This window comes from Sus scrofa, chromosome 6, assembly GCF_000003025.6.
Source record: "Sus scrofa isolate TJ Tabasco breed Duroc chromosome 6, Sscrofa11.1, whole genome shotgun sequence".
Classification (NCBI taxonomy): Eukaryota; Metazoa; Chordata; class Mammalia; order Artiodactyla; family Suidae; genus Sus; species Sus scrofa.
The window spans coordinates 1,643,538-1,666,884 of record NC_010448.4 but is presented as its reverse complement, the minus strand read 5'-3'; the positions used below and the strand labels follow the sequence as shown (position 1 = coordinate 1,666,884).

General features: G+C 55.8%; 1 protein-coding gene across 1 annotated transcript in view; it reads right to left on the bottom strand.

Moving 5' to 3' along the window:
* Window positions 1-23,347, bottom strand: part of KLHDC4 (kelch domain containing 4) — a gene marked incomplete at its 5' end in the record, with an annotated part of 45,275 nt that overhangs the window by 5,444 nt on the left and 16,484 nt on the right. The window contains 3 exon segments of the mRNA NM_001243840.1: window positions 2,336-2,495; window positions 4,388-4,480; window positions 21,639-21,775. Coding sequence (NP_001230769.1) covers window positions 2,336-2,495; window positions 4,388-4,480; window positions 21,639-21,775 — 390 coding nt within the window.

Genomic DNA, 23,347 nt, shown 5'->3' with positions numbered 1-23,347 from the left:
GCAGGTCACCATGAAGGGAAGTAGGGATCACTCACACTGCCTCAGGCCTCCTAGTGTCCTGCTGCCACCCCAGGACCCAGGGCCCTGAGTCATCATGGGCCCCGAGCTTCGCGGCTGCTGGCGGCTGCTCTGCGCTGCCTCCTTTGCCAACCTCGAGCTGAGGAGCAGGGCCTCTCCTGGGGCTCTGACGCGGCTCTCACGGCTGTGCAGGGTGGCTCCCGCAGGTGAAGCACACTTCCCGCCACGTCCCATTGCCATTGCCGTGGACCCTGGCCACCCGGGGAGCAGGGTCCACCAGGTTTCTAGGGGTGGTCCCTGCCCCACCATCCTCGCTGGAAAAGCGCCAGCCTGCACAGGCCCCTCTCAGAGGGAAGGGGTGGTGCCCCACCCTGCCCCCCTGGGAGGAGGGTCCACACTGGTGCGGGATTCTGTGCTGGGCATCTGTCCCTTTCCCAGCTCACTTCATCTAATGACCCTGTGCTCACAAGCACATGGACTCACGGGTATCTGCGGTCCACTTTGGCCTGTGACCTGACGCCACCTCCCTGGTTCCCCTGCTCGCACGTCTCTGGCTACAGGGTCCCTGTCAGTCAAGAAGGTCCCTTGCAGATGCGCCCTGGTCTCTGGCACAATAAGGAGCCCCGCTTCCACCATGGGTCACAAACAGCAAGACGGCTGCTCTCTGGGCATCAGAGGTTCTCCCTCAGGACCCAGGCGCTAAGGGGGCGCTTTCTTGCCGTAACGTTGAGATACGTCCCTGAGACCCAGAACCTGCCCTGAGAAGGCAGCTCTGCCTGTGGGACCCCGGCCTCCGCAGACAACAGCTGGCAAGGAAGGGCCCTGCTGGCTGGGGTCTGTGCGCCCCGACCTTCCCACTTCTCCTCCCGCCAAAGCGCGACTCCCAGGTCCAGCCTCCTGTCCTCCAAGGGAGGAGGCGGCGGGGCACCACGCTTTTGTGCAGGAAGCCCTGCGCCACCCATCCTCTCGGTCCGCCCGTCTCACTGGCTGCACGTCAGTCTCCTCTGCAGATCCAACGGCTCCAGAGCAGAAAAAGCACTTAGTCACTGGAGCTGCCAAGCTGCCACCCAGAACGTGCGGAGCTCTTCAGGTCTCAGCTCCTCTAAGATGGGCAGAGCAGGGGCACGGGAGCCCCTCACAGAGAAGCCCATCCTCTGCCTGCAAACCTCTGCTCCCGTGGCATTAACGGGACAGACCACATCTGAGAGACTGAACCAAGCGTCACAAGGTCCAGTGGAAAAATAAGTGTCAGGGGAGTCCCTGTCGTGGCGCAGCAGAAACAACTCCCACTAGGAACCATGAGGTTGCGGGTTTGATCCCTGGCCTCGCTCAGTGGGTTAAGGATCCTGCACTGCTGTGGCTGTGGTGTAGGTCGCAGACGCGGCTCATATCTGGCACTGGTGTAGGCCGGCAGCTGCAGCTCTGATTGGACCCCTAGCCTGGGAACCTCCATATGCCACAGGTGCAGCCCTAAAAAAAGAAGAAAGAAACAAAGAAAAACAAGTGTCTGCACCACTACCCAGTGTGTCTGTAAGCCCAGAGACCAGCAGCAGCAGCCTGCACATGTGCACTCGCGCCCAGCGTGGCCGCTCCAGCCTGATCGAGCATTCCCAACTCTGAGCTCCCACTGCCTCGGCCTGATTCTAGCATCAGGAGAGCACACGGCCCAGACCTAGCTCCTGGCCCGGCACGGGAGCAACAGCCCTGGTGAGGAGAGGCTGGCAGCCGTCTGGGCTCCCCACCATCCCGAGCGTCCGCCTCTCGGGTCCACCCTCTGGGGCCTTCAAATTTATCCCGGAGTGTGGGGACTGGCTCCAGGTAGAGCAGCCACCACCCGGTCAGGATCACCAAGAAGAAAAGCGCCCAGAGACGGGCGTCCAAGGAGGCCACTCTCCACCACGCCGCGACGGCTGCCACACAACCAGGCCACGCCGACGCGCCAGACACGACTACAGGCCACGCCGTCGGAGCAAGCGCTGGGGGGAGGGCTGTCCTAAGCCCTGAGACAGCGACAGGCCACAGTGCCATGTGCACACTGGGAGGTGGACATGGGGCACTGCCCACTGAGGGCACCTCGCCGCCGTGTCATTCCCACCTCGGCCTCTCGGGGCCGAGGATTGCAGCATCACGTGGCTGTAAAAACCTCGGCCTGTTCACAGAGAAGCCCATCGACACCATCTCTGAACACCGCACGTTCAACAGAAAGGACCGTTCGAATCCAACCAACACAGGCGCTCGGCGGACGCTCTCACTGTGAGTGGAACCGCACAGGCGGCAGACGGAGCCCCCGCGTCCGCGCGCGCCCACCGCGTCTCACCTGCTTCGAGTAGCCGCCGTAGATGACGATGCTGCCCTGGGGAGTGACGGACATCTGGCAGCCCGACCGGGGCGTGGGCCCCGTCCCTGACGGGGACAGCTTGGTCCAGGTCGAGGTGTCCAGGTCGAAGGTGTACACGTCGTTGTAATAAATGTAATCTCTGGGGTAACACGGGCACCGCAACAAAAAGGCCGCCACATGGAGAAGCAAACGGGATTGAGTTAAAGCTACGTCTCCTACACTCTGTACAAAGGTACTGGTTCAAGCACAGTTAAGTGCACATGGAGGGACTGCAAGCATGTGCGTCTGCTTTTCGAACGAGCAGCAGCCCTGGCCCCCAGAAGCCAAGTAATGCGCCTGGGCCTCAAAGTCCTTTCACACTGAAGATTACATCACGCGCCCTCCGAGGTTTACAACGTCGCCGTCTTGCAAATAACCACGTAAGGTTCCCACCTGCGTGTTCAAGTTCAACAGGGAACCACGAGCCCCGAATACTCAGAACGGAGCAGAGGCCCGGCTGGGGCCTTCCAGGAGGCGCTGTGGCCCAAGCCCGTGGCAGGGGACTCAGAGTGCGGGCGGGGCCTTGAGAAGGGGGCTGCGTGTGGAGCCGCCACGGTGCCGCAGAGGCCCAGAGGGAAGAGCTGGCGGGACTTTCACAGGTGGCCACTGGTCGGAATGAAACCACAAGACCGGGAGGTGCTCTGCAGACAGTGGCCCCAGAGCCGAGACCGACTCTCCAGGAAGGAAGCCTGGGCGCTGGAAGGGGTGAGAAGCCAGCGCGGTGGGACTGGATCCCTGCCTCCCAGCTGCGCGCAGACCACCCAGGCGGGCGCCCCGCAGCCAGCACGCAGGTCACCGAGCTCCCCGGGAAGGCCGTCCGACGCGGGGTGCTAAACTGGACGATCCGTGCCCCCAGCAAACACACCCTCCTGGGGGAGCGGGGCTCTCAGGAGGTGGACTCAGGAACGCGGAGGTGCAGGTTTTAAAAGACTTCACCACCTTCCCCTGTTTTAGACTTTGCATTGCAGATTTTCAGCAAGAATAATCCTATTCTCAAGATAAATAACAACTGTTCCCTGGTTTTAAAGTTCAAACTAATTAGTTTAATATGGAAGGTGACTACATAGATAGCTGCTCAAGTATCTTCGTTTTTTCTGAAATCCTTCACAAGCAATAATTTCAAAACAAAGTAACGGAGGACAGTGGCTTTGAAAGTTCTGATCTTGAAACGGCCGCAAGTCACAACCGCTGTGAAACCTGGTTCACCTGTGACCTGCGAGGGACAGGATGCAGGGCCCGTGCTGTCCTGCACATGGCAGGTGCTGAAGAGACCCGCTTCACCACAGGTCCTGCCTCTCTGGGCTGCACTAAGGACATTCGACAAAGTGCAGCCACTGCTGGAGGCTTAAAGCCACAGGGGAACGTGCCACCAGGCCGGGCACTCAGGCGCAGTGCAGACAACCACGCCCTCTGCAGGACGCGGGCTGTCCCTCGCTCCCCACAAAGGACCTCAAGGCGACTTCAGCCTGCGCTCTGCAAGTGGGGCCCTGAGCTGGCAGAAGGGCAGGTTCTTGGCCTCACCCCAGGCCTCCGTGAACATGCCTCGCAGAGGACGCGCAGCAGGCTCAGGTCTGAGAGCCCATCTGCGAGAGGACTGGCCACTTGGGGGGGGGGGGTGGCTGTGCCCGTGGCACATGGGAACTCTTGGCCGGGGATGGAACCCTCACCAAGGCAGTGACCCGAGCCGCCACAGTGACAACACTGGATCCTTAACTCGCTGTGCCGCAAGGGAACTCTAAGACTGGCCACCTTATGTGCAGGCTGTAGATGCAAAATTAAAACGCGGGGCCCCTTGTTCAGTACTCATGAAGACAGTGAGAGCACTAAGCCAAGCTGGAAGCCCTCCGCAGCTGCCCGAGCCGCAGGCCCAAGCAGCCGGCCCGGTGTTCAGAGAGGTGCAGCATCGTACCTTCCTTGTGTGTTCAGGCGGTTCTTCCTACAGAGGCCCACTCCCGGGGCCTCCGGAAAGAAGAGCCTGCTGCTGCGACTGACCTTGTGCTCTCATGGAAGCCACCAAAGAGGATCAGCTGTCTCTTCCAGGCCACCATCCGATGTCCACTCCGGCCGGAAGGACCCCCGGGCGACCTAAAAGCCAAAGAAAAACGAGAAAGAGCCCACTTGGTACAGCAACGCACGCGCTGAGCCCTTGCCGGGAACCCGCCCCCTCGCCCCCACGCCGCCAAGAGCGTCCTCAGCACGTCGCTAACCACAAACTCCAGAAAAGAGCAGGAGAAAACCTCCTTGACCTCAGAGTAGAGAAAGAACATAACCAGCCAGACTCCAGCCAGGCAAGACTCTCGGACTCCTCAAAACAAACTGCAAATGTGAAATGAACACCACAAAGCTAAGAGACAAGCAGGGAGAAGTACTTGGAAACGGCCATGGGCACACGGCTCACGTCCAGAGGATGTGAAGGATCCTGGGGCGCTCCCGCGGCGGCTCAGCAGTAACAACCCCGACCAGCACCCGGGAGGACGCAGCTTCGATCCCTGGCTCGCTCAGTGGGTTAAGGACCCGGCGTTGCCTGAGCTGTGCTGCAGGCCTACAGCCACAGCTCTGACTCAACCCCTAGCCTAAGAATTCTTACTTTGCTATCTCATCAGTAAGATAAACAACCCAATAAATACACCGGCAAAAGATCTGAAGAGGAAGCTCACAGAAGACGTAAAATTACACACAGATAGACGCACAAATGTCTCACAAAACATAAAGAGACACTCAACATCATTAACCGTCACCTGCTTAATTACACGGAAACTGCGGCACGCTCCCCTCCCGCACCAGCAGGCATCCAGGCCAGGAGGCACCAGAGCTCGCTCTCCCAGCTCGGGGGAAGCGACGGGACGAGCCGAGCCTCTCACAGCGCCAGCCCAGGCTCAGCACTCAACTCGCCATGTGAACCCAGACAGTCGCCCCGGGAAACAGGTGCACGGAAGCCCGCACGCGTTCAGAGCGCCATTCCTGACCGTGCCCGGCTGCCAGCGGCCGGAGGGCTCCGGGCGGACTGACGCACGAGGCGTGGTCGGCCACGCAAAGGGGCCATCTACTCAGACGCCACGACGGGGACGGCCTGAAACATCCCGGGAAGAGGAGCAGGGAGACACGAGAGCAGGGTCTGGACAACTCCACTCGCGTGGCGATTCGTAAACAGCCAGAATCAATCTCTGGGGACAGCAGCTGCCCAGGGCGATGGGAGGTTCCGGCTCGAGTGGGGGGTCACACATGTGTTATGCTCTACAGCGTGGAACTCCATCACAACGAAACTGAAATGAGAGCACATGGAAAGCCAGAAAAGGGACTTCTAGTTTCTGGCGGGGCTCAAAAGGACCTAGGAAGTTGCCACTCAGCCCTGTAAAAAGCTGGAGGCTGAAAAATCCACAGCTCTTGATCTGGAAGAGAGAGCGCGGGGGCCACAGGAGACGCTGCTGCCCACAGATTGGGGACGGGCAGTGACTCAGAGTCGTGCCCCGTGGGGAGACACAGGCAGAGACACACAGAAGCCACCGCTGGGGCAGGAACACCTCAACGTGGCCGAGCAAGTGCCGGGGCTCAGGGCAGCCGACGCAGACTGCGAAGCTCCAGGGCCCCGTCCCTAGGATCCCCGCGCGGCTGAGCTTTAGCTCCAGGAGCTCGAGTGGAGACGGCCACGGCCAACATCCGAGGGCAACCCCTGCGCTTCCGATGGCGGCAGGGCAGACGAGGAACCACTCTGAGACACCCGGGCCTGCCCTCAGGAGCACGCGGCTCCCTTGGGGGAAGAGCCTAAGCTGCAGAGCACTATCAGAGCCAAAACGACTGCGAGGGAGAAAAACCCGGCGCCAGCCATCCTGTCCCAGCTGACGGGATGGAGCCAACTGTGAAAGGCGTGGGAAGTTCCCGGTCCAGAGGCACAGGCGTCACCAGGAGACCTGACCACAGTCAGGGGCCTAGAGAACACGCCCCGCCCCGCCCACCTCTCACCCCAGCACTAGCCGCCTATTTACAGCCGTTCCTCTAATGATGTAGCACGATAAGATGCATCCCCCAAAGTCAGACGGGGGACAGAAGCGGACGAGGCAGGAATGCCGGAACGATCAGACCAGGAATCTGCAACGACTGCGATGAACACGCCAAGGGCTCCAACGGACAGAGGAGGCGGCAGGCGAGGACAGATGGCAATGCCAGCCGAGAGGTGGAAATCTAAGACAGACGCAAAACGAAAAGGCGAGAGGTGACCACCGCTGTGACAGAAGCCCTCTGACGGGCTTGCGAGCAGACTGGACACAGCTGAGGAAACAATCTCTGAGCTGGAGGACACCTCAACAGACTCCTTGGAAACCAAAAAGGGGGAAAAACCAGAACAGCATATCCAAGGACAAAGGCGCAACATGCATCAGAAGGAGAAGAAAAAAGGAACAGAAGAAACACTTAAAATAGCACTTACTGAGACTCTCCCCAAGTTACACTCAGACCCAAACTACAGAGCCAGGAAGCTCAAGAACACCAAGCAGGATCAACGCCAAAAACTACACCTCAGTCTATCACTTGCAAATTACAGAAAGTCAAAGGTGAACAAAATACTTGGGAGTTCCCATCACGGCTCAGGGCTAACAAACCTGACGAGTGTCCGTGAGGATGCAGGTTCAATCCCTGGCCTCGATCAGTGGGTTCAGGATCCGGCACTGCCATGAGCTGTGGTGTAGGTCACAAACACGGCTCAGATCCTGAGTGGCTGTGGCTGTGGTGTAGGCCGGCAGCTGCAGCTTGGATTCAACCCCTAGCCTGGGAATCTCCATATGCCATGGATGCGGCCCTAAAAAGACCAAAAAAAAAAAAAAAGGAAAGAAAAAGAAAAAAGAAAATATCCTGAAACCAACCAGGGAGAGAAACACCTCAGTTACAAAGGAACACAGGTAAGAACTAGGTCCAGCTTGTCCTCAGAATCCATGCAAGCAGGAAGAGGGGAAACATTTCAAGTGCTGAGCGGAAAAGCCCACCCACGCAGCATTCTGCACTCTACAAGAGTATCCTTCAAAAGCGAAGGACAAATACGTATTTATGAGACAAATAAAAATTGAGAGACCCTGTTGCCAGTACAACTGCTCTGCAAGAAGTGCTCAAAGAAGTTCGTAAGAGATGAGGACACAGGATGGGCCAGAAACTCGGTCTGCATAAAGCAAGAGCACCGACGGAGGAGTACGGGGAGGACACACCTCTTTCTTACTCTTCACTGACTCAACAGCTAACGGTTTCAATACCAACAGCAACAACGGGGCGTCCCGGTGTGGCTCAGTGGTAACAAACCCGGCTAGTATCCATGAGGATTTGGGTGCAATTGCTGGCCCTGCTCAGTGGGTTAAGGATCCAGCACTGCTGTGAGTCGGGGCATAGGTCCCAGAGGCGGCTCGGATCTGGCGTGGCTGTGGCTGTGACACAGGCGGGCAGCTGCAGCTCTGATTTGACACCTAGCCTGGGGACTTCCATATGCTGCAGCTGTGACCCTAAAAAGGGGGTTAAAAAGGCAGCAGTGTGTTGGATTACGTATGCTTCTATATGCACGTGTAGATATAACATGTCTACCCACGGCGTAGGGAATACATGTGTCTGGTGTGTATACATGTAAGTGAAATGAATGACACCGCGCTACAAGGGACGGGAAGAAGTCAGGATTAATTACCGTGTTTCTGTCAAGGTACCCACACCGCTGTGAAGTGGCAGAGTGTGATTTGAAACTGGACTTGGGGAGTTCCCACTGTGGCTCAGCAGGTTAAGAACCCGACTAGTATCCATGAGGATGCAGGTTTGACCCTTGGCCTCTCTCAGTGGGTTAAGGACCTGCCATTGTCACAAACTGCAGCACAGGTCGTGGATGCAGCTCAGATCCATCCCACGTTGCTGTGGCTGTGGTGTAGGCCTCAGCTGCGGCACCCACTCACCCCATGGCCTGGGAACTTGCGCACGCGGCAAGCGCAGCCAGGAAAAGAAGGCAAGATGAAGGAAGGAGGGACAGCAGGAGGCAGGTGGCCCTGGACTTGGCTAAGTTATAAATGTTTATTGTGCGCCACCAGCTCTGGGCAGCCACCGAAAAGTTAAAAAAAGGCAAAACTGACATGCTGAGACGAGAGAGAGTGGGATCACGTCAAGTGCTCAGTTAAACCCACAAAAGGCACAAGCTCGCCTGTGGTGGGGTGCGCTAGGGATCCAGTGTTGCAACAGCGGTGACACAGGCTGCACCTGCAGTGTGGGTTCAATCCCTGGCCCAGGAACTTGGGCATGCCACGGGCACAGCCAAAAGCAAATGGATGGAGAAAGACATATCCTGCTAATAATACTCCCAAGAAACTAAGAGCAGCTACATTAATTTCAGACAGACCTGAGAGCAAGCAAAGTTATCTGGGATAAAAAAAGCATGACATGATAAAAAAGGGGCCAATTTTCTAAAAAGACATGACAATTCTTAATATCTAGAAGCCTAACAACAGACAGCCAAACTATATTAGACAAAAACTAATAGAATTGAAAGGAAAAATAGGTGACTCCACTGTAATAGAGAATACAATGCCCCCTCTCAAAGATGGGCCGACACCAGAGTGCCCACTGTGATGCAGCAGGGTCAGGGCGCTGGGAGATGTAGGTTCAACCTGGGGCCTGGCGCAGTGGGGTAAAGATCTTCAGCTGTGGCACAGGTCACAGCCGTGGCTTGGATTTGATCCCTCGCTGGGGAACTTCCACAGGCCGCAGATACAGCCCCCCCAAAAAAAGAAGGGACACACACGCGTGCGTGCGCGTGCGCGCACACACACACACACACACGACTGAATCACTTTGCTACACAGCAGAAATTGGCACAACACTGTAAATAAACTATACCTTAATTTAAAAAAAATCCAGAGTTCCTGTCATGGCTCAGTGGTTAACAAATCCGACTAGGAACCATGAGGTTGCGGGTTCGATCCCTGGCCTCGCTCTGTGGGTTAAGGACCTGGCACTGCCGTGAGCTGTGGTGTAGGTCACAGACGTGGCTTGGATCTGCCATTGCTGTGGCTGTGGTGTAGGCCGACAGCTACAGCTCCGATTAGACCCCTAGCCTGGGAACCTCCATATGCTGCAAGTGTGGCCCTAGAAAAAGACAAAAAAAAAAAAAAAAAAAAACCAATGATAAAACTATAATGCATAAGAATATGATAAAGAATCTAAGTATGTATAAATCACTTTACAATACAGTAGAAATTCACACAACATTGTAAATCAACTACAATAAAATTAAAAAATAAATTATAAGGGAAACTTATGAAATGGAAATGAAAATACAACTTACCAGAATTTGTGGAATGGAGTGAAAGCAGTGCTTAAAAGGAAATTTATAGGATTGAATGCACGCATTAGAAACAAAATATAAAATCAATAATCCAAGTTCCACCTTAGGAAACTAGAGAAAGAAGAGGAAATTAAACCCAAAGCAAGCCAAAGAAAAGAAACAAGAATCAAAGCAAAAATTAATAAAATTTAGGAGTTCCTGTCGTAGCTCAGCAGAACAAATCCGACTAGGATTCATGAGGATGCAGGTTCGATCCCTGGCCTCGCTCAGTGGGTTGGGGATCCAACGTCGCCACGAGCTGTGGGGTAGGTCACAGATGCGGCTGGGATCCCGAGTTGCTGTGGCTGTGGCGTAGGCCGGCAGCTGTAGCTCCGATTTGACCCCTAGCCCAGGAACCTCCATAGGCCGCGTGTAAGGCCCTAAAAAACAAAACAAACAAAAAAAGACAAAAGAAACTAATAAAATTTAAAACAGGAAATCAATAAAACCAAATGCTGGCTCTTTGAAAAAAAAATGGTAAAAGAATCAATAAACCTCCAACCAAACTAAGAAAAAAAAAAAGGAGAGGCTATCAAGTACTAATATCAGAAGTGAAAGCAGGGACACCACTACAGATCTCATGGAAATTAAAATGAAAATAAAGCAATAATGAGAACAACTCCACGCCCACAAATGTGACAACCTACATGAAATGCACCTACATGAAAACAGACTTCATCGCAAGAAACAATCTGTCAAAACCCACATAAGAAGTAAACCGTCTGAACAGACCTGTATCTATTAAGGAAATGCCATCAATAACTAACAACTTTCCGAACAGAAAGCAGAAAGCCAAGACGGTTCCCCAGTGACACGCACTGCGCATTTAAGGAAAAAGTCATTGAGATCCTCTCCAGCCTTTCTGGGGACAGCTTCCGTCCTCTAGGCATAACCCCAATACTCAAGACCTTCTAGGAAAACGACAGGCCGGTATCTCCCATGGACCAGATGCAAAATCTTCAACCAAATATTAGCAAGATAATTCTGAAATACAAAAACAAGTGGACACTATGACATGGGACATTTATCCCAGGTAGGCAAGCCTAGTTCAAAGTTTGAAAATCAATATAACTCATCACATCTGACCGACCAAAAAAGAAAAAAATGCATCAAAATCTAAAACCCACTCCTGATAAAAACAAAAACAAAAACCCTCTCTCAGCGAACTCGGCTTCAAGGGGAACTTTTCCGACGTGACAAAGAGCCACCAGAAGTCTACAGCTAACATCACACTTGATGATGCGAAACTGGAAGCTTTCCCACCAACATCAGACACAAGACAAGGCTGTTCTCTCTCGCCATTCCTTTTCAGCTTCCTGCATGAAGTCCTCGCTAACACGGAAAGAAAGGGAACTTAAAGGAAGAAAGACAAAAAATCTAAGAATCACCAGGAAAACTTCTGGACTGGTAAACATTCGTAGCAAGGCTGCAGGCAAAGTCCAACCAAAGTCAAGGGCTTCCCGACAAGCCCCCGACGGACAGGTGAAATGTGAGGTTAAAGCAGAACCACTTACATTTGCACACCAGGGTTAAGTAACTAGGTATAAACCCAATAAAATATGTGCAAAATCTATATGGGGAAACTACAAAATTCGGATGGACGAAATTGAAATACTGCATCAACGGAGGGACGTTTCATCCGAAAGAATACTATCGTCAAGATGTCAGTACTTCCCAACAGACCTACAGATTAAGCACTGCCTGAACCAAAAGTCCAGCCAATTATTTCACGGATACCAACACACCAATTCTACAGTTTATATAGAGCCAGAGGACCCAGGAGAGCCAACCCGGCGGTGAAGACGGAGTTGGAGGACCGAGGCTACCTGACTTCAAGGCTTACGAAAAAGCTAGAATCATCAAGACACTGTGCTGCTGGTTAAAGCACAGACAACAGACCAATGGAACAAAGCAGAGGGCCCCAAAACAGATAATCCCCAAGGACAGTCAGCTCATCTTTGACAGAAGAGCAAAGGCAACACGGTGGAGCAAAGACAGGCTCCCCAACCAACGGTGCCGGAACAACTGGACATGCACAGGCAAAAGCACGAACCTGGACACAGACCTGACCCCTCCCACAGCAAAGGACTCAAGATGGATCAGAGGCCGGCATGTGAGGTAACTGACAGATAAGCTGGACTCGACTGAAATGTAAGGCTTCTGCTCTGCAAGACAGTGTCAAGGGAATGAGAACTCACCGTCTGGGAGAAACACTTCTGGATAAACGATTTTCATCCAAAATACACAAACAACTCCTAAAACCCAATAGCAAGGAGGCAGACAACTGGTCTTAAAAACGGCCAGCGCGGCCACTCAGACACACGGGCCAGGCACCTCTGCTCGCCTTGTTTGGAGGTGGTGCCATCTCAGCCTGGCTCTCCTACCACGACCCAACCGCGATGGCCAGCTCCCCACAAAGGCAACACCTCCAGGCTGCAGAGAATGCTTCCAGCCGAGCCACCCAGTTCTGCACGGTCTGTAGGGAAGGCGCTTATGCATTCCACCAAGCCTCCCCCAAAGCAGGGACCCTAAAAAACACAACACAGAATCTCAAAATGAAAGAAAAGCGGAGTTCCCGTCGTGGCGCAGTGGTTAACGAATCCGACTAGGAACCATGAGGTTTCGGGTTCGGTCCCTGCCCTTGCTCAGTGGGTTAACGATCTGGCGTTGCCGTGAACTGTGGTGTAGGTTGCAGACGCGGCTCGGATCCTGAGTTGCTGTGGCTCTGGCGTAGGCCGGTGGCTACAGCTCCAATTCAACCCCTAGCCTGGGAACCTCCATATGCCGCGGGAGCGGCCCAAGAAATAGCAACAACAACAACAACAAAACAACAACAAAAAAGACAAAAGACAAAAAAAAAAAAAAAAAAAAAGAGAAAAGCTCAAGCTGCCCGATCAGCGTCTCCCCGCTGGCCCACCTCGGGTCTCATCGCCTGGGAGAGGACCCCAGGGCCTCTCTTACTCCACGCCAGGACACAGCCCCTTCTCACCGTCCCTCAAACGCTCAACCATCCCAGTCTCTCCCTGAACGCCCCCGGCTCAGCAACCTCCCTCTCAATGTGTCATTCCAACCAGCGGACTCAGCCATGGAGAGTCAGCCAAAATCACCGGCCCCGCTCCTGAAGGCTACACCCAGCTAAGTGCCTCTTGCAGCATCAGCCTGGGGCAGCCTCGCCTTAAGCGGACCCCACCACCACGCCTGCAACTCACTAACTCCTCCTCGTCTGCTACCAAGGGCAACACTGTCTTCTGTTTTTCTTTTCTTTTCTTCTTTGGCCCCGTGGCATATGGAAGTCCCCGGCCCGGGACTGAATCTGAGCCAGAGCTGTGACCCAGACCACAGCTGCAGCAAGACCACCAGATCCTCAGCCCACTGCACCCGCACAGGGCTGGCACCTCCACAGAGACAAGCCAGATCATTAGCCCACTGCGCCACAGCGGAAACTCCCCAGGGGCAGCTTTTTAGTGGTACATTTATACACAACCTCCAAGGAAAACTTACCCCACATCCATTTCACCTTGCTAGATTCGGCCCATGAAGATTATTTTGGATGCCAAATTTGCCAAGCAATTCGTCTGCTTTCATTCCTAATGACTAGCTTTGTATCACACTCAAATCTAGGAAGCGTGTTTTCTTACCCAAATTCATGATAAAAATACCAGATGGACAGGGCTCAGAAGGACAGCCTGGGCCACGCCATGACACCACCGCTGCAGGGTCATGCCGCTGCTGGGCACCGACCCCGCCTGGGCACCCTCCTGTGGGAGCAGCGCTGTCCTGGGGCAGGCCCCGCCCACGGGATGAAGCAGCGGGCACGACGTCACCCCCTGGGGCTGGGCTGGGAGCCGGGGACGCGCCCCTCTGCTCAGCTGCACCCGGAGAGCTGAATGACCACAGCCCCGAGTCGGGCAGACAGCAAACTCCCCTCTGGAGAAACATTCTGATTTACCGTTTCTTTGCCAGCACAACCTGGGAGCAGGTTTTCTTTCAAATACTAGTAGTTATGCTTCCAACTCTACTTCAAAAAAAGGCAGGTGGGAGAGCCCGAGCGCTCCAGGGTCAGTCTGGTAACCATGACCCTGGAAGGCCCAGCGACCTCCAGAAAGCGCCAGCCAGGCATCTCTAGATGCCTCCCCGGAGCCGAGCAGCCAGGTCAGGGCCTCCTGCCCACGAGCCTGACGGGTGCTCCATCCTCCGGTGAGCCAGGCACGGAGGACTCAATTAACTTTCTGCGGCAGCAGTCAAGTACCACTGTGTTTTGTCACCAAAAAGGGAAAATTTTTCTATAAAAAGACTCTACATATTCCTTTAGAAAAATGAAGCCACCCAAAAAAGCCTGTTTATATTTGAATCTCCAACAGGCACTTCTCAACTGCCGTCACTCCTAAATATGGAGTCTTAAGAAACTAACGCGCCCCACTCGGCCAGACCAGAAGCGGCACAAAAGTCCACGCGTGCTGCTCTGGGGGTTCAGGCGCCGGCGCCTCCCAGTTACGTGCAGAGCAGCGCTCCCGCCGGGCACGCTGCCACCCAGGCCCCTCCGGGCCGGCTGTGCTGACATTACAGAGACGCCCGCGCGTGGGCTCCGGGTAGAGAGCTAGGCGCGCAGTAGGCACAGGCTTCGCAGACTGTTTTCCAGTTTACACCTGACCAGAGGCGCTGCAGTGCCGCGCCGTCCCCGAGACCGCTCCCGAGCACGGGAGCCATTCCTCTCGGCATCCCGGAGATTCAGGCCACATCAGCCGGCCTGACAGGGAGGTCAGCCCGGAGGCCCCACCCTGAGTAAAGGCCACGGCCCTCGCCCACTCGGAGAAGGGCTCCCACGCGGCCCCAGCCGGGAACATGTGCAGGAGGCAAGAGCACCTCCCCGTTGAAGCAGGGCATCCCTGGAATTCGGCCCCACTTTTCCAAGCCCCGCTCAAACCCCGATGTGGGGCTTCGTAAGTGTGGAGAACATATGCGCACTGCACGGGCTATCAGCAGCAGTCGTCGGGATGCAGGCGGCCCACCAGCGGGGTCCTCCTTTTAACTCTTACTCTTAAGAAAACCCCCTTTTGCAGCGTGTCTGCACAGTAAGATGACCACCGGAGGGGGTCTGTCCCCGGAGAGGCAGAGCAGGTGGGTGCTGGCCGAGTCCTGCCTTTGGGGGAGCTGCCCTCCCACCCACACGGGAGCACCCAGCTCCGCCCCTACCTCCTGGGGGAGATGCGGCTGGGGAAGGCGAGACTGTGTTACAAGGTAAAGACACCTGCGGTGCACAGAATCTGCCCTGCCAAGTCCAATATTTTCTTCTCTTTTTTTTTCAAACCAGGGCATTCTGCAGGCACCTCCCACCAAGGAGAAAGGCTTGAAGAGACTCTCCAAGCCTCTGGGAGAGCCCGTCGCATCTGTGCGTCGTGCAGGCAGGAGGCCCTGCTCACACAGACGCTGAGGTCCTCTTAGCACCAGTAACGCTCGACTTGTCCTCTCATTTCCCAACTGTTAGGACGTCAAGGAAACGCTGCTGGAACAGAGAACATGCATCTATGGAGACAACAAAGATGCCGAAGGGTCCGTGTGATGCAAACGTGGGGCAGAAACGTGAGAAGGTCAACAAAGAAAGAGGACTTCTCATTATGAGCTCAGCGGTGACAAACCCGACTAGCATCCATGAGGACACGGGTTCGATCCCTGGCCTCGCTCAGTGGGTTAAGGATCCGGTGTTGCCATGAGCTGTGGTGTAGGTCTCAGACGAGGCTCAGATGCTGCATGGCTGTGGCGCAGGCCAGTGGATGTAGCTCCAATTGGACCTCTAATCTAGGAACTTTCCATATGCAGCATGTGTGGCCCTTAAAAAACAAAACAAAACAAAAAGACAAAGGAGCAAAAGAAGGCCATGCATGGCCTGGGCAGAAGAGCTGGGGCCAGGTCCTGGGTGCAAGTCAGTGGGTGCTGGGGCCATGCGCAAATACACCCACCCCAGCCCGCCCGCCCCACAGACACACACCTGACCCAGCACACGTGTTCGCCCTGAGACACAGAGCCTGCGGTGACCTGACCTGAGACGTTCCCACACCCCAAGTCAAAGCACCGTGACGCTGCTGTGCAACAGATAGGGCACAGCAGTAAGAGAAGCGGGGGCCAAGCCCAGGTGCAGCCCAGATGGATGCACAGAAACAACACTCCCCAGCAGAGCCAGGCGCCAGAGTGCCCACAGTCCACTGCCACGACGCTGACGCCCAGCAGACCTTGTGTGTGCACAGAATGCCCAGGCAGCACGGTGGGGAGCAGGGGGCTTCTGGCATGCCGACAGTACTCTTCTCAGACCTGAGCAGAGAGTCGAATTTGTAGAATTCATCAAGCTACCGTGACTATTTTACTATTACTTGTGTTTTACTTTCATAACGGTACTTCACTTTATTCAAGTGTGCTTTTATGAAACGCACCTTTACAGAAACCTTGGGGTCTGGGAGCAGCACCCAGAGAGGCAGGCCTCTGGCTGCAAAGGTGCTCAGTCCCGCCCGGCACCTTGTGGGGAATGGGGTCCCTGTTCCACCTGCCCAAGGCACTCTGACCCACGCAAGGCTCAGGTCACTCAGCGTCCAGGGGTAGGAGAAGGCCCGTGGGTGCACAGGACTCAGCCTGCGTTTCGACCGCCACAGCACACGGTGCAACACTCCTGCGAAGCAAGGACCCTCGCAGGCACTGGTTGCTCAGGGTGCCCCTTCACAGCCCGACCTCTCACCCCGGGAGAACAGTCCTAACTACTCCAGACAGACCCTGCCTCTTCCTGCTGCTGTTTCCACACGCATGGAAGCTCGCTCAGACTGTAACTGAGCAGGGCCCTGGGAGGCCCTCCCAGAGGGACCTTTTATCTACAGAAAACCTGCAGTCAAAGAACCCATTTAGTCAGAGAAGCGGGAAAAAGGAAAACAGTCAAGGAAGATGGAATAACGACAGTCCAGCTGTTCGGCGAAGCCCAGGACCTTCAGGTCCTCCTGCAAGACGGCAGATGATATTCGGAGCCGCGTCCTAGGAGCCGTTTTGCAGGCGCCGAAGCCCCAGCAGGTGCAAGAAGTCCACTGGATGCTGCCCACCCGCAGGTGGACCCCAGACTGGCCGGAACCAGAAGGCTGATGACACCACCGCCCAGTGACCTCAGCACCCACCCATCGGGAAACGTCCACGAGCTGAGCACGCCCTGCTCCCTGGACACCCCCAGCCCCTCTCTGCTGGCAATTCAAGCCACTTTTTCCGTTTCCTCAACTCTGCGTTTCTGTTTGTCATCGGTGCGCAGAGGCAGCCGAAATTTCGCCAACAAAATCAGATCATCAGCATGGAAAACCACTCGTGGCGGAAATCAAAAGTCACAGCTAGAGGGAGTCCCCCTGCCCTCCCATGAGAAAAACCCTCCTGGCAGAGAGGGGACTAACCCGGCTGCCCTGATGGAGCTCGGCCCTGCTGGCCTTCACCACCTTCCCCCCAGTCTCCCCGCCCGTGAGACCACCCCCATGGCAGTGAAAAACCCTTTCTTGAGGAATAATCACCGAGTGCCGCCGGGCCGAATCCTGGAAACGACACTGGGTTCACGTGACCTGTTCCCGCACTTTTCCTGTGATTCAAGCCCCACACCACATGGATCCCAGTGGCCTCCCCCAGAAATGGAGAAATCTGCTTTTATTTTAGCTACATCTCCTTCCTTTTTCTTCCAGGTCAGTAAGGAAAATCACAGAGGAGAAACGGCCAGCAGCTGCTCTGTTCCAACAGTGGCCATGACGTAGCGTCTTAACAACCAAGGCCAGCCACGGCCCCAGCTCCAAGTCAGAAGCCCACGCGCTGTGACCCAGCCCCGGGATCAATAGACCGACTGCAGTAATTAGTCTGCCTGCGCTTCTCGGCGGCTACGCTGGGCCATGTCATTAAGCCTGCACGGCCCTGCCAACGACAGTGGGGTGAGGCTTTCATGCTGGAATAAGCAGTAAATTACAAAAGCAATACCCACACCACTTTAACTGCTAAGGATCTAAGGGGCGTTTCCCCCGCGCTGTCTGACCTCTGAAAGGCAGCAGTGCTTCCACACGACTGAACAGCGCTCCAAATGAGCACAAGCCCCGCAGCGAGGCCTCCGGCTGCGATCCGGGGCCCCTGGATCAAGGTCATGAGGGGGGAGGGGTGTAAAAAGCCCATTTCCTCAGCCCCATTCTCAACAGCTCTGGACCAGACTTGCTGTCTGGAGCGAGGGGGCAAGAACGCGTGACCCAGCTGCCCAGGTGCCACTCCAGGCGTGAGAGACACGAACCGCCGTGTGCTGCTGGCCCTGAGCCTGCTCCCCAGGCGGACGGCTCTCCCGGCCAGCCCGGCACCGACCCGCCAAAGCGCTTCAAGGAGCCCCTTCGGCCAGGCAGACACGGCCAGAAAGCCACTCGCCCCACAGGGCAGCCACGGCGGTACCATGTGCTCCACTGGGAAGCGGGGCTGGACCCCGAGAACAGGTAAGCGCCACCCCAACAAGAAGGGGGTCACTGCACACCCGCAGCAGGTGTGAACACGGTGCCCAGGGCCCAGGGAGAACCCCGACCTGGGACCTCGGTCAGGCTGGCCGGCTCAGGCTGGCCGCTTGCTACTGACTCCCCTACACAGAGTCTCTCTCCTCAACGTGAGAAAGCTGTGTGCCCAAAACCTGTCACTGTCCCCACTTCCCTGGTGGCATCATTCCTCAAAGAAAAAGCTTAGTATCTCACGTGTCAGGCAGCCAATCCCTCGTGGCTTCTGGTGCAATGACGTGCTCAGGCAACGTTCCCCGAGATACGCCTGCTGCAGTGGTGGGCTGCAGCCACTGTCACAGCAAGAGAAGGGGCCAGGGAGGGCACGCTGCGGGGTGGGGTGGGGTGGGGTGGGGCGCGGGCTGCGGTGGTGCAGAGGCCGAGGCACCGAGCATCTTGGGAGGGCTGGAGCCCAGCCAACGAAGACCGGGGAGTGGACGCAGTCATCACGCAGGGTCTCATGCGCACCCTGTTTCAGTTCCTGCACCCACTAGGGGCCTTCAACACAAGCTGGGAGCTTCCATCGTGGCTCAGCAGTAAAGTACCCGACTAGCATCCATGAGGACACGGGTTTGATCCCTGGCACTGCTCAGTGGATTAAAGATCCAGTGTTGCCATAAGCTGTGGTGTGGGTTGCAGACACAGCTCGGATCCTGTGTTGCTGTGGCTGTGGTGTAGGCCAGCAGCTGCAGCTCTGATTCAACCCCTAGCCTGGAACTAGCATGCGCCATGGGTGCGGCCCTAAAAAGACGAAAAAAAGAAGCAGGCCTCAAAAGGGAGGTGTCTCAGCACCACAAAGCAGCAGTAACGGAACTTCGCTGAGCAGCAGAAACACAGATATTTAGCTGGTCGTTTACAACCTCCTGGCAAAGAGAGTAAGAGGTGAAGCTGGGGACAGGCCTCGGCCCCAACTCCCAGCCCCCCAGGGACCCTGGGCCCGGGGGAAATGCACCGCCACGCCCTGGTCACTGCAGGGAAGAGCTCCACGCAGCTTGGCCCTCTGCTCTTCTCAGCCACCAAGAACCAGATGGCCTCCTGGAAGGCAGGCTCAAAAAATAAGACGAAGCCCTTCTCCCGCTGTACCGCTCTCTCTGCACCAGAGAGAGGTTAAGAAAGCCGCCTCGATCCTGTGCCAGCACTTTCACCAGGGGCCACAATGCACCCTGGAGAGAACTCGGCCACCTTAACCCCAATAAGCAAAGAGGCACTGAGACCTGTTTCTCAGGGACAACTTCTGACTGCGGACAGAGGCCTTGAAGGCCGTGCACAGGTAACCGAGCCCAGAGCACCGGGACACAGCACATCGTGCCCTGAGGCGGGGCTGGGAGGCACAGGCCACCTCCAGCTCAGCAAAGGACAGTCCCCAAGAGACCCAGGTGAAGCTCCCGGGGCTTCCCTGCTTCCTCGGGAAAACCCACAAAACCACCACAGTGCTGGAAAGGCCTGGAAGGAGCTTGTGTCACAAAACAGCCCAAAAGTGGCTGCTGGCAACCTGGGGCCCCGCCAGAGCAGCTCCTTCCCAGGGCCGTCCACGGTCCCTCACCCACACGCTATAGGCAAACATTCCCAAAGCTGATAAAATGCAGCAAAAAGGAGTTCCTGTTGTGGCTCAATGGTTAACGAATCTGATTAGCATCCATGAGGACACAGGTTCGATCCCTGGCCTCACTCAGTGGGTTAAGGATCTGGCATTGCCATGATCTGCGGTATCAGTAGAAGACTCAGCTCAGATCCTTCATTGCTGTGGCTGTGGTGTAGGCCAGCGGCTATAGCTCTGCATCAACCCCTCACCTAGGAACCTCAATATGCCGTGGGTGTGGCCCCACAGAGACACACACACACAAAAAAAAAACACAGAAAAAGTGCACGAGTTCCCGTCATGGCTCAGTGGTTAACGAATCCGACTAGGAACCCTGAGGTTGTGGGTTCAATCCCTGGTCTCGCTCAGTGGGTTAAGGATCTGGCATTGCCATGAGCTGTGGTGTGGGTCACAGACGCAGCTCGGATCTGGGGTTGCTGTGGCTGTGGTGTAGACCAGCAGCAATAGCTCCGATGAGACCCCTAGCCTGGGAACCTCTATATGCTGCGGGGGAGGCCCTAAAAAGCAAAAAAAAAAAAAAAAAAAAAAGCAGTGAAGATACCAACTGATTCTCATGAAGTAAACAAATAAGAAACAGCTGGGTCTTGAAAAGCGTAACTGAAGCAAAGCCAGAATACGACAGAGCACACTCTCTTTCAGCTGAAGGAGAAGCTGACCAGGTTTCAACACACACACAACGAAATCGACGTTTACTGCGAAAGTAATTCCTTTACCGCCACGCCTCCCAAGGTACCAGAGCACATCAGAGAAGGGGTGCAGGCGGCACTGGGAGCGCCTGGGGCTCACTGTCGCCCTGCGCCCTCACCAGCATCTGTCCAGGGCCTGCCCAGGAGGCCCTGGGCAACTTCCCCTCGCCCGTGAGTGCCTGGCTGCTGTCAACCACTCCAGGCCTCACAGCCAGAGAGTCACACAACCAGGGACCTCCCCACAGAGCAACGCTCCCTGGGGGTCCCCGTCCTGGGACCCGACCACTGGTGGGCACCACTACTCACTCACTCCATCACACAACCGTCTCTCGCCATGGCGGGGACACTGGTGGCTGCTTTAATGGCAGGGAAGGTGCCCGGCCCCTGGGCCTGCCCACCCCGGGAGGAGAAAGCCGCTCACTCCACCTTCCACCCGCCAGGCTACTAGGTTTCTTCGTGTACGTAATTCACACACGGATACACTCTCGCGAGTCAGGCCCGCAGCTCCGACCGCCGAGACAGCGGCATGGACGTGCAGTGGCCAGTGCAACAACCACAGGGCCAGGTCACCCACAGAAGCAGCAATCAAGCACAGTGAGACCGCGAAGACTGGCACAGCACACTCTGTAAATCAACTGTGTTTGTCTAATTAAAAAAAAAGGCACAGTAACGGCAGAGCTGGTTTACAGAAAAGCAGCGTGGAGGCCCCCGCGGCCTTCCTCGCTCCAGCTGCACTGCTGCTGCGTCAGGCAGGCCAGGCGGACACGCCCTCTGGGGACACCATGCTCCACCGCCAGCAAGCCCCAGGCCAGAGCCACCTCTGAGGGACAATGAGGTGCGGGGGAAAGAAGTGCCCTCAAACCCGGTAAACGCAGAAGCTGACGGCAGAGGGGCGCGGGTCCCAGGGACCCTGGCACGCCTTCCTCGAAGCCAGGTGTCCAGCAGCAGGTGCCCGGCCGGGCTGCTCCAAGCAGGGTCTTCCCGGAGGGAGCTCTGGAATGATCCCGCAAGAGGCGACCCCGTCGCGTGAACTCCGGGTGCTGGCACGAGTCATGGGTCAGGAGCAAGCCTGGGGGGGGGCTTGTCACCGGGGCCTTACCTGACTTGTTCCCAGGTCTTGGTGGCCAAGTGAAGGACCCAGAGGTCCCTGTAGTGGTAGAACTGCTCTCCATCAGGAGAGGCAAACTCCCCGCCGAAGATCCAGAGCTGTCCGCCGCCCTGGGGCACCGCCACAGCCTGTAAGAGGACAGGGACAGGTCAGGGCACGGCGCGCAGCCGCGTGGGGACCAGCAGCTGCGCCGACCACGTCTGGGTCAGCAGCGCCCACTCGGCCACTGTCTTCTCCTGCCTCTGAGTGGGAAATTCCAGACAATTTCTCATACAGCAAAGCAAACCCTCGGCCAAAAATCTAATCACCGGGCATGCATTCCTGGGCTCAAAAATTAACACCCACTTCTCTCTCAGCCCCAAGTCCACTGACACCTGTTAAAATGTACAGTGAGGAGCTCCCGTTGTGGCACAGTGGAAACGAATCTGACTAGGAACCATGAGGTTGTGGGTTCGAGCCCTGGCGTTGCCGTGGCTGTAGCGTAGACCGGTGGCAGCAGCTCCGATTAAATCCCTCCCCTGGGAACCTCCCTACGCTGTGGGTTCGGCCCTAAAAAGACCAAAAAAAAAAAAAAAAAAAAGGTACAGTTACACTCAAAGTAAACACTAGTTACAAGGCAAACTAACAGGGTTTTCTTCTCACTACACAGAACACGTACTTGTCGATCCCTCCCTATTGGACACTAAACACCTAAAAACGCGTATGATATGCAACGTCCATTTAACTTTTTTTTTTTTTGGTCTTTTTTGCCATTTCTTGGGCCACACCTGCGGCATATGGAGGTTCCCAGTCTAGAGGTCGAATCGGAGCTGTAGCCACCGGCCTAAGCCACAGCCACACGGAATTCGAGCCGCGTCTGTGACCTACACCACAGCTCACGGCACCGCCAGATCCTTAACCCACTGAGCGGGGCCAGGGATCGAACCCGTAGCCTCATGGTTCCTAGTCGGATTCATTAACCACTAAGCTATAAGGGGAACTCCTTTTTAACATTTTTTTACTTTAAAAATTTAAGCCTAACAATAAAGGCCAACGAAAGCAGTGAAAACAAAGCTCTCTGGGCCACACGCTGCAGAAGCTCTCGCCACCATGAACTAGTTGGCACAGGAGCAAAGACCAGCAGGTAAGCCACGCTGATCAAGCACCTGGCGATATGGAACCTTCCTGACCCAGAGCATATTCCGAAGCCTCAGGGGTTCAGCAGACCGTCCAAACACCCGCAGAACAAACGGTCCAGGGGACATCTCATGAACTAACACGCCAGTTGAGAGTGGGGTGGGGCAGGGACTGCGGACGGAGCTCCAGGGCTCGCACCCCACAAGCAGAACCAGAACTACACCCCACATTCCCAAGGTCCCTAACTCCACGAAAATGAGGCGAGAAGCCTCGACACTCCAGAATGCACGCTGCTGTCCGAGATACGAGTGCACACACACGACTGCCCCGTTCCCTGCGGGACCACGCAGCCTCGTTCTCCATCACCTGCTGCGCGCTCCATCCGCGTGAGGCGAGGCCCAAGTCCCAGCCTCGACGCTGGGGTCACCTGCCACGTCTCCCCCAGAGAGCCTTCCTGGGAAGGAAACATCATGTGCGAGAACGGATTTCAGACCGTGAAGAGCGAATGCCATCTCACATAAAAAACCTTCATGGAGGCAGATACCAGCAATACAGATTTGGAGACTTTAAAGGCAATGTGCAGG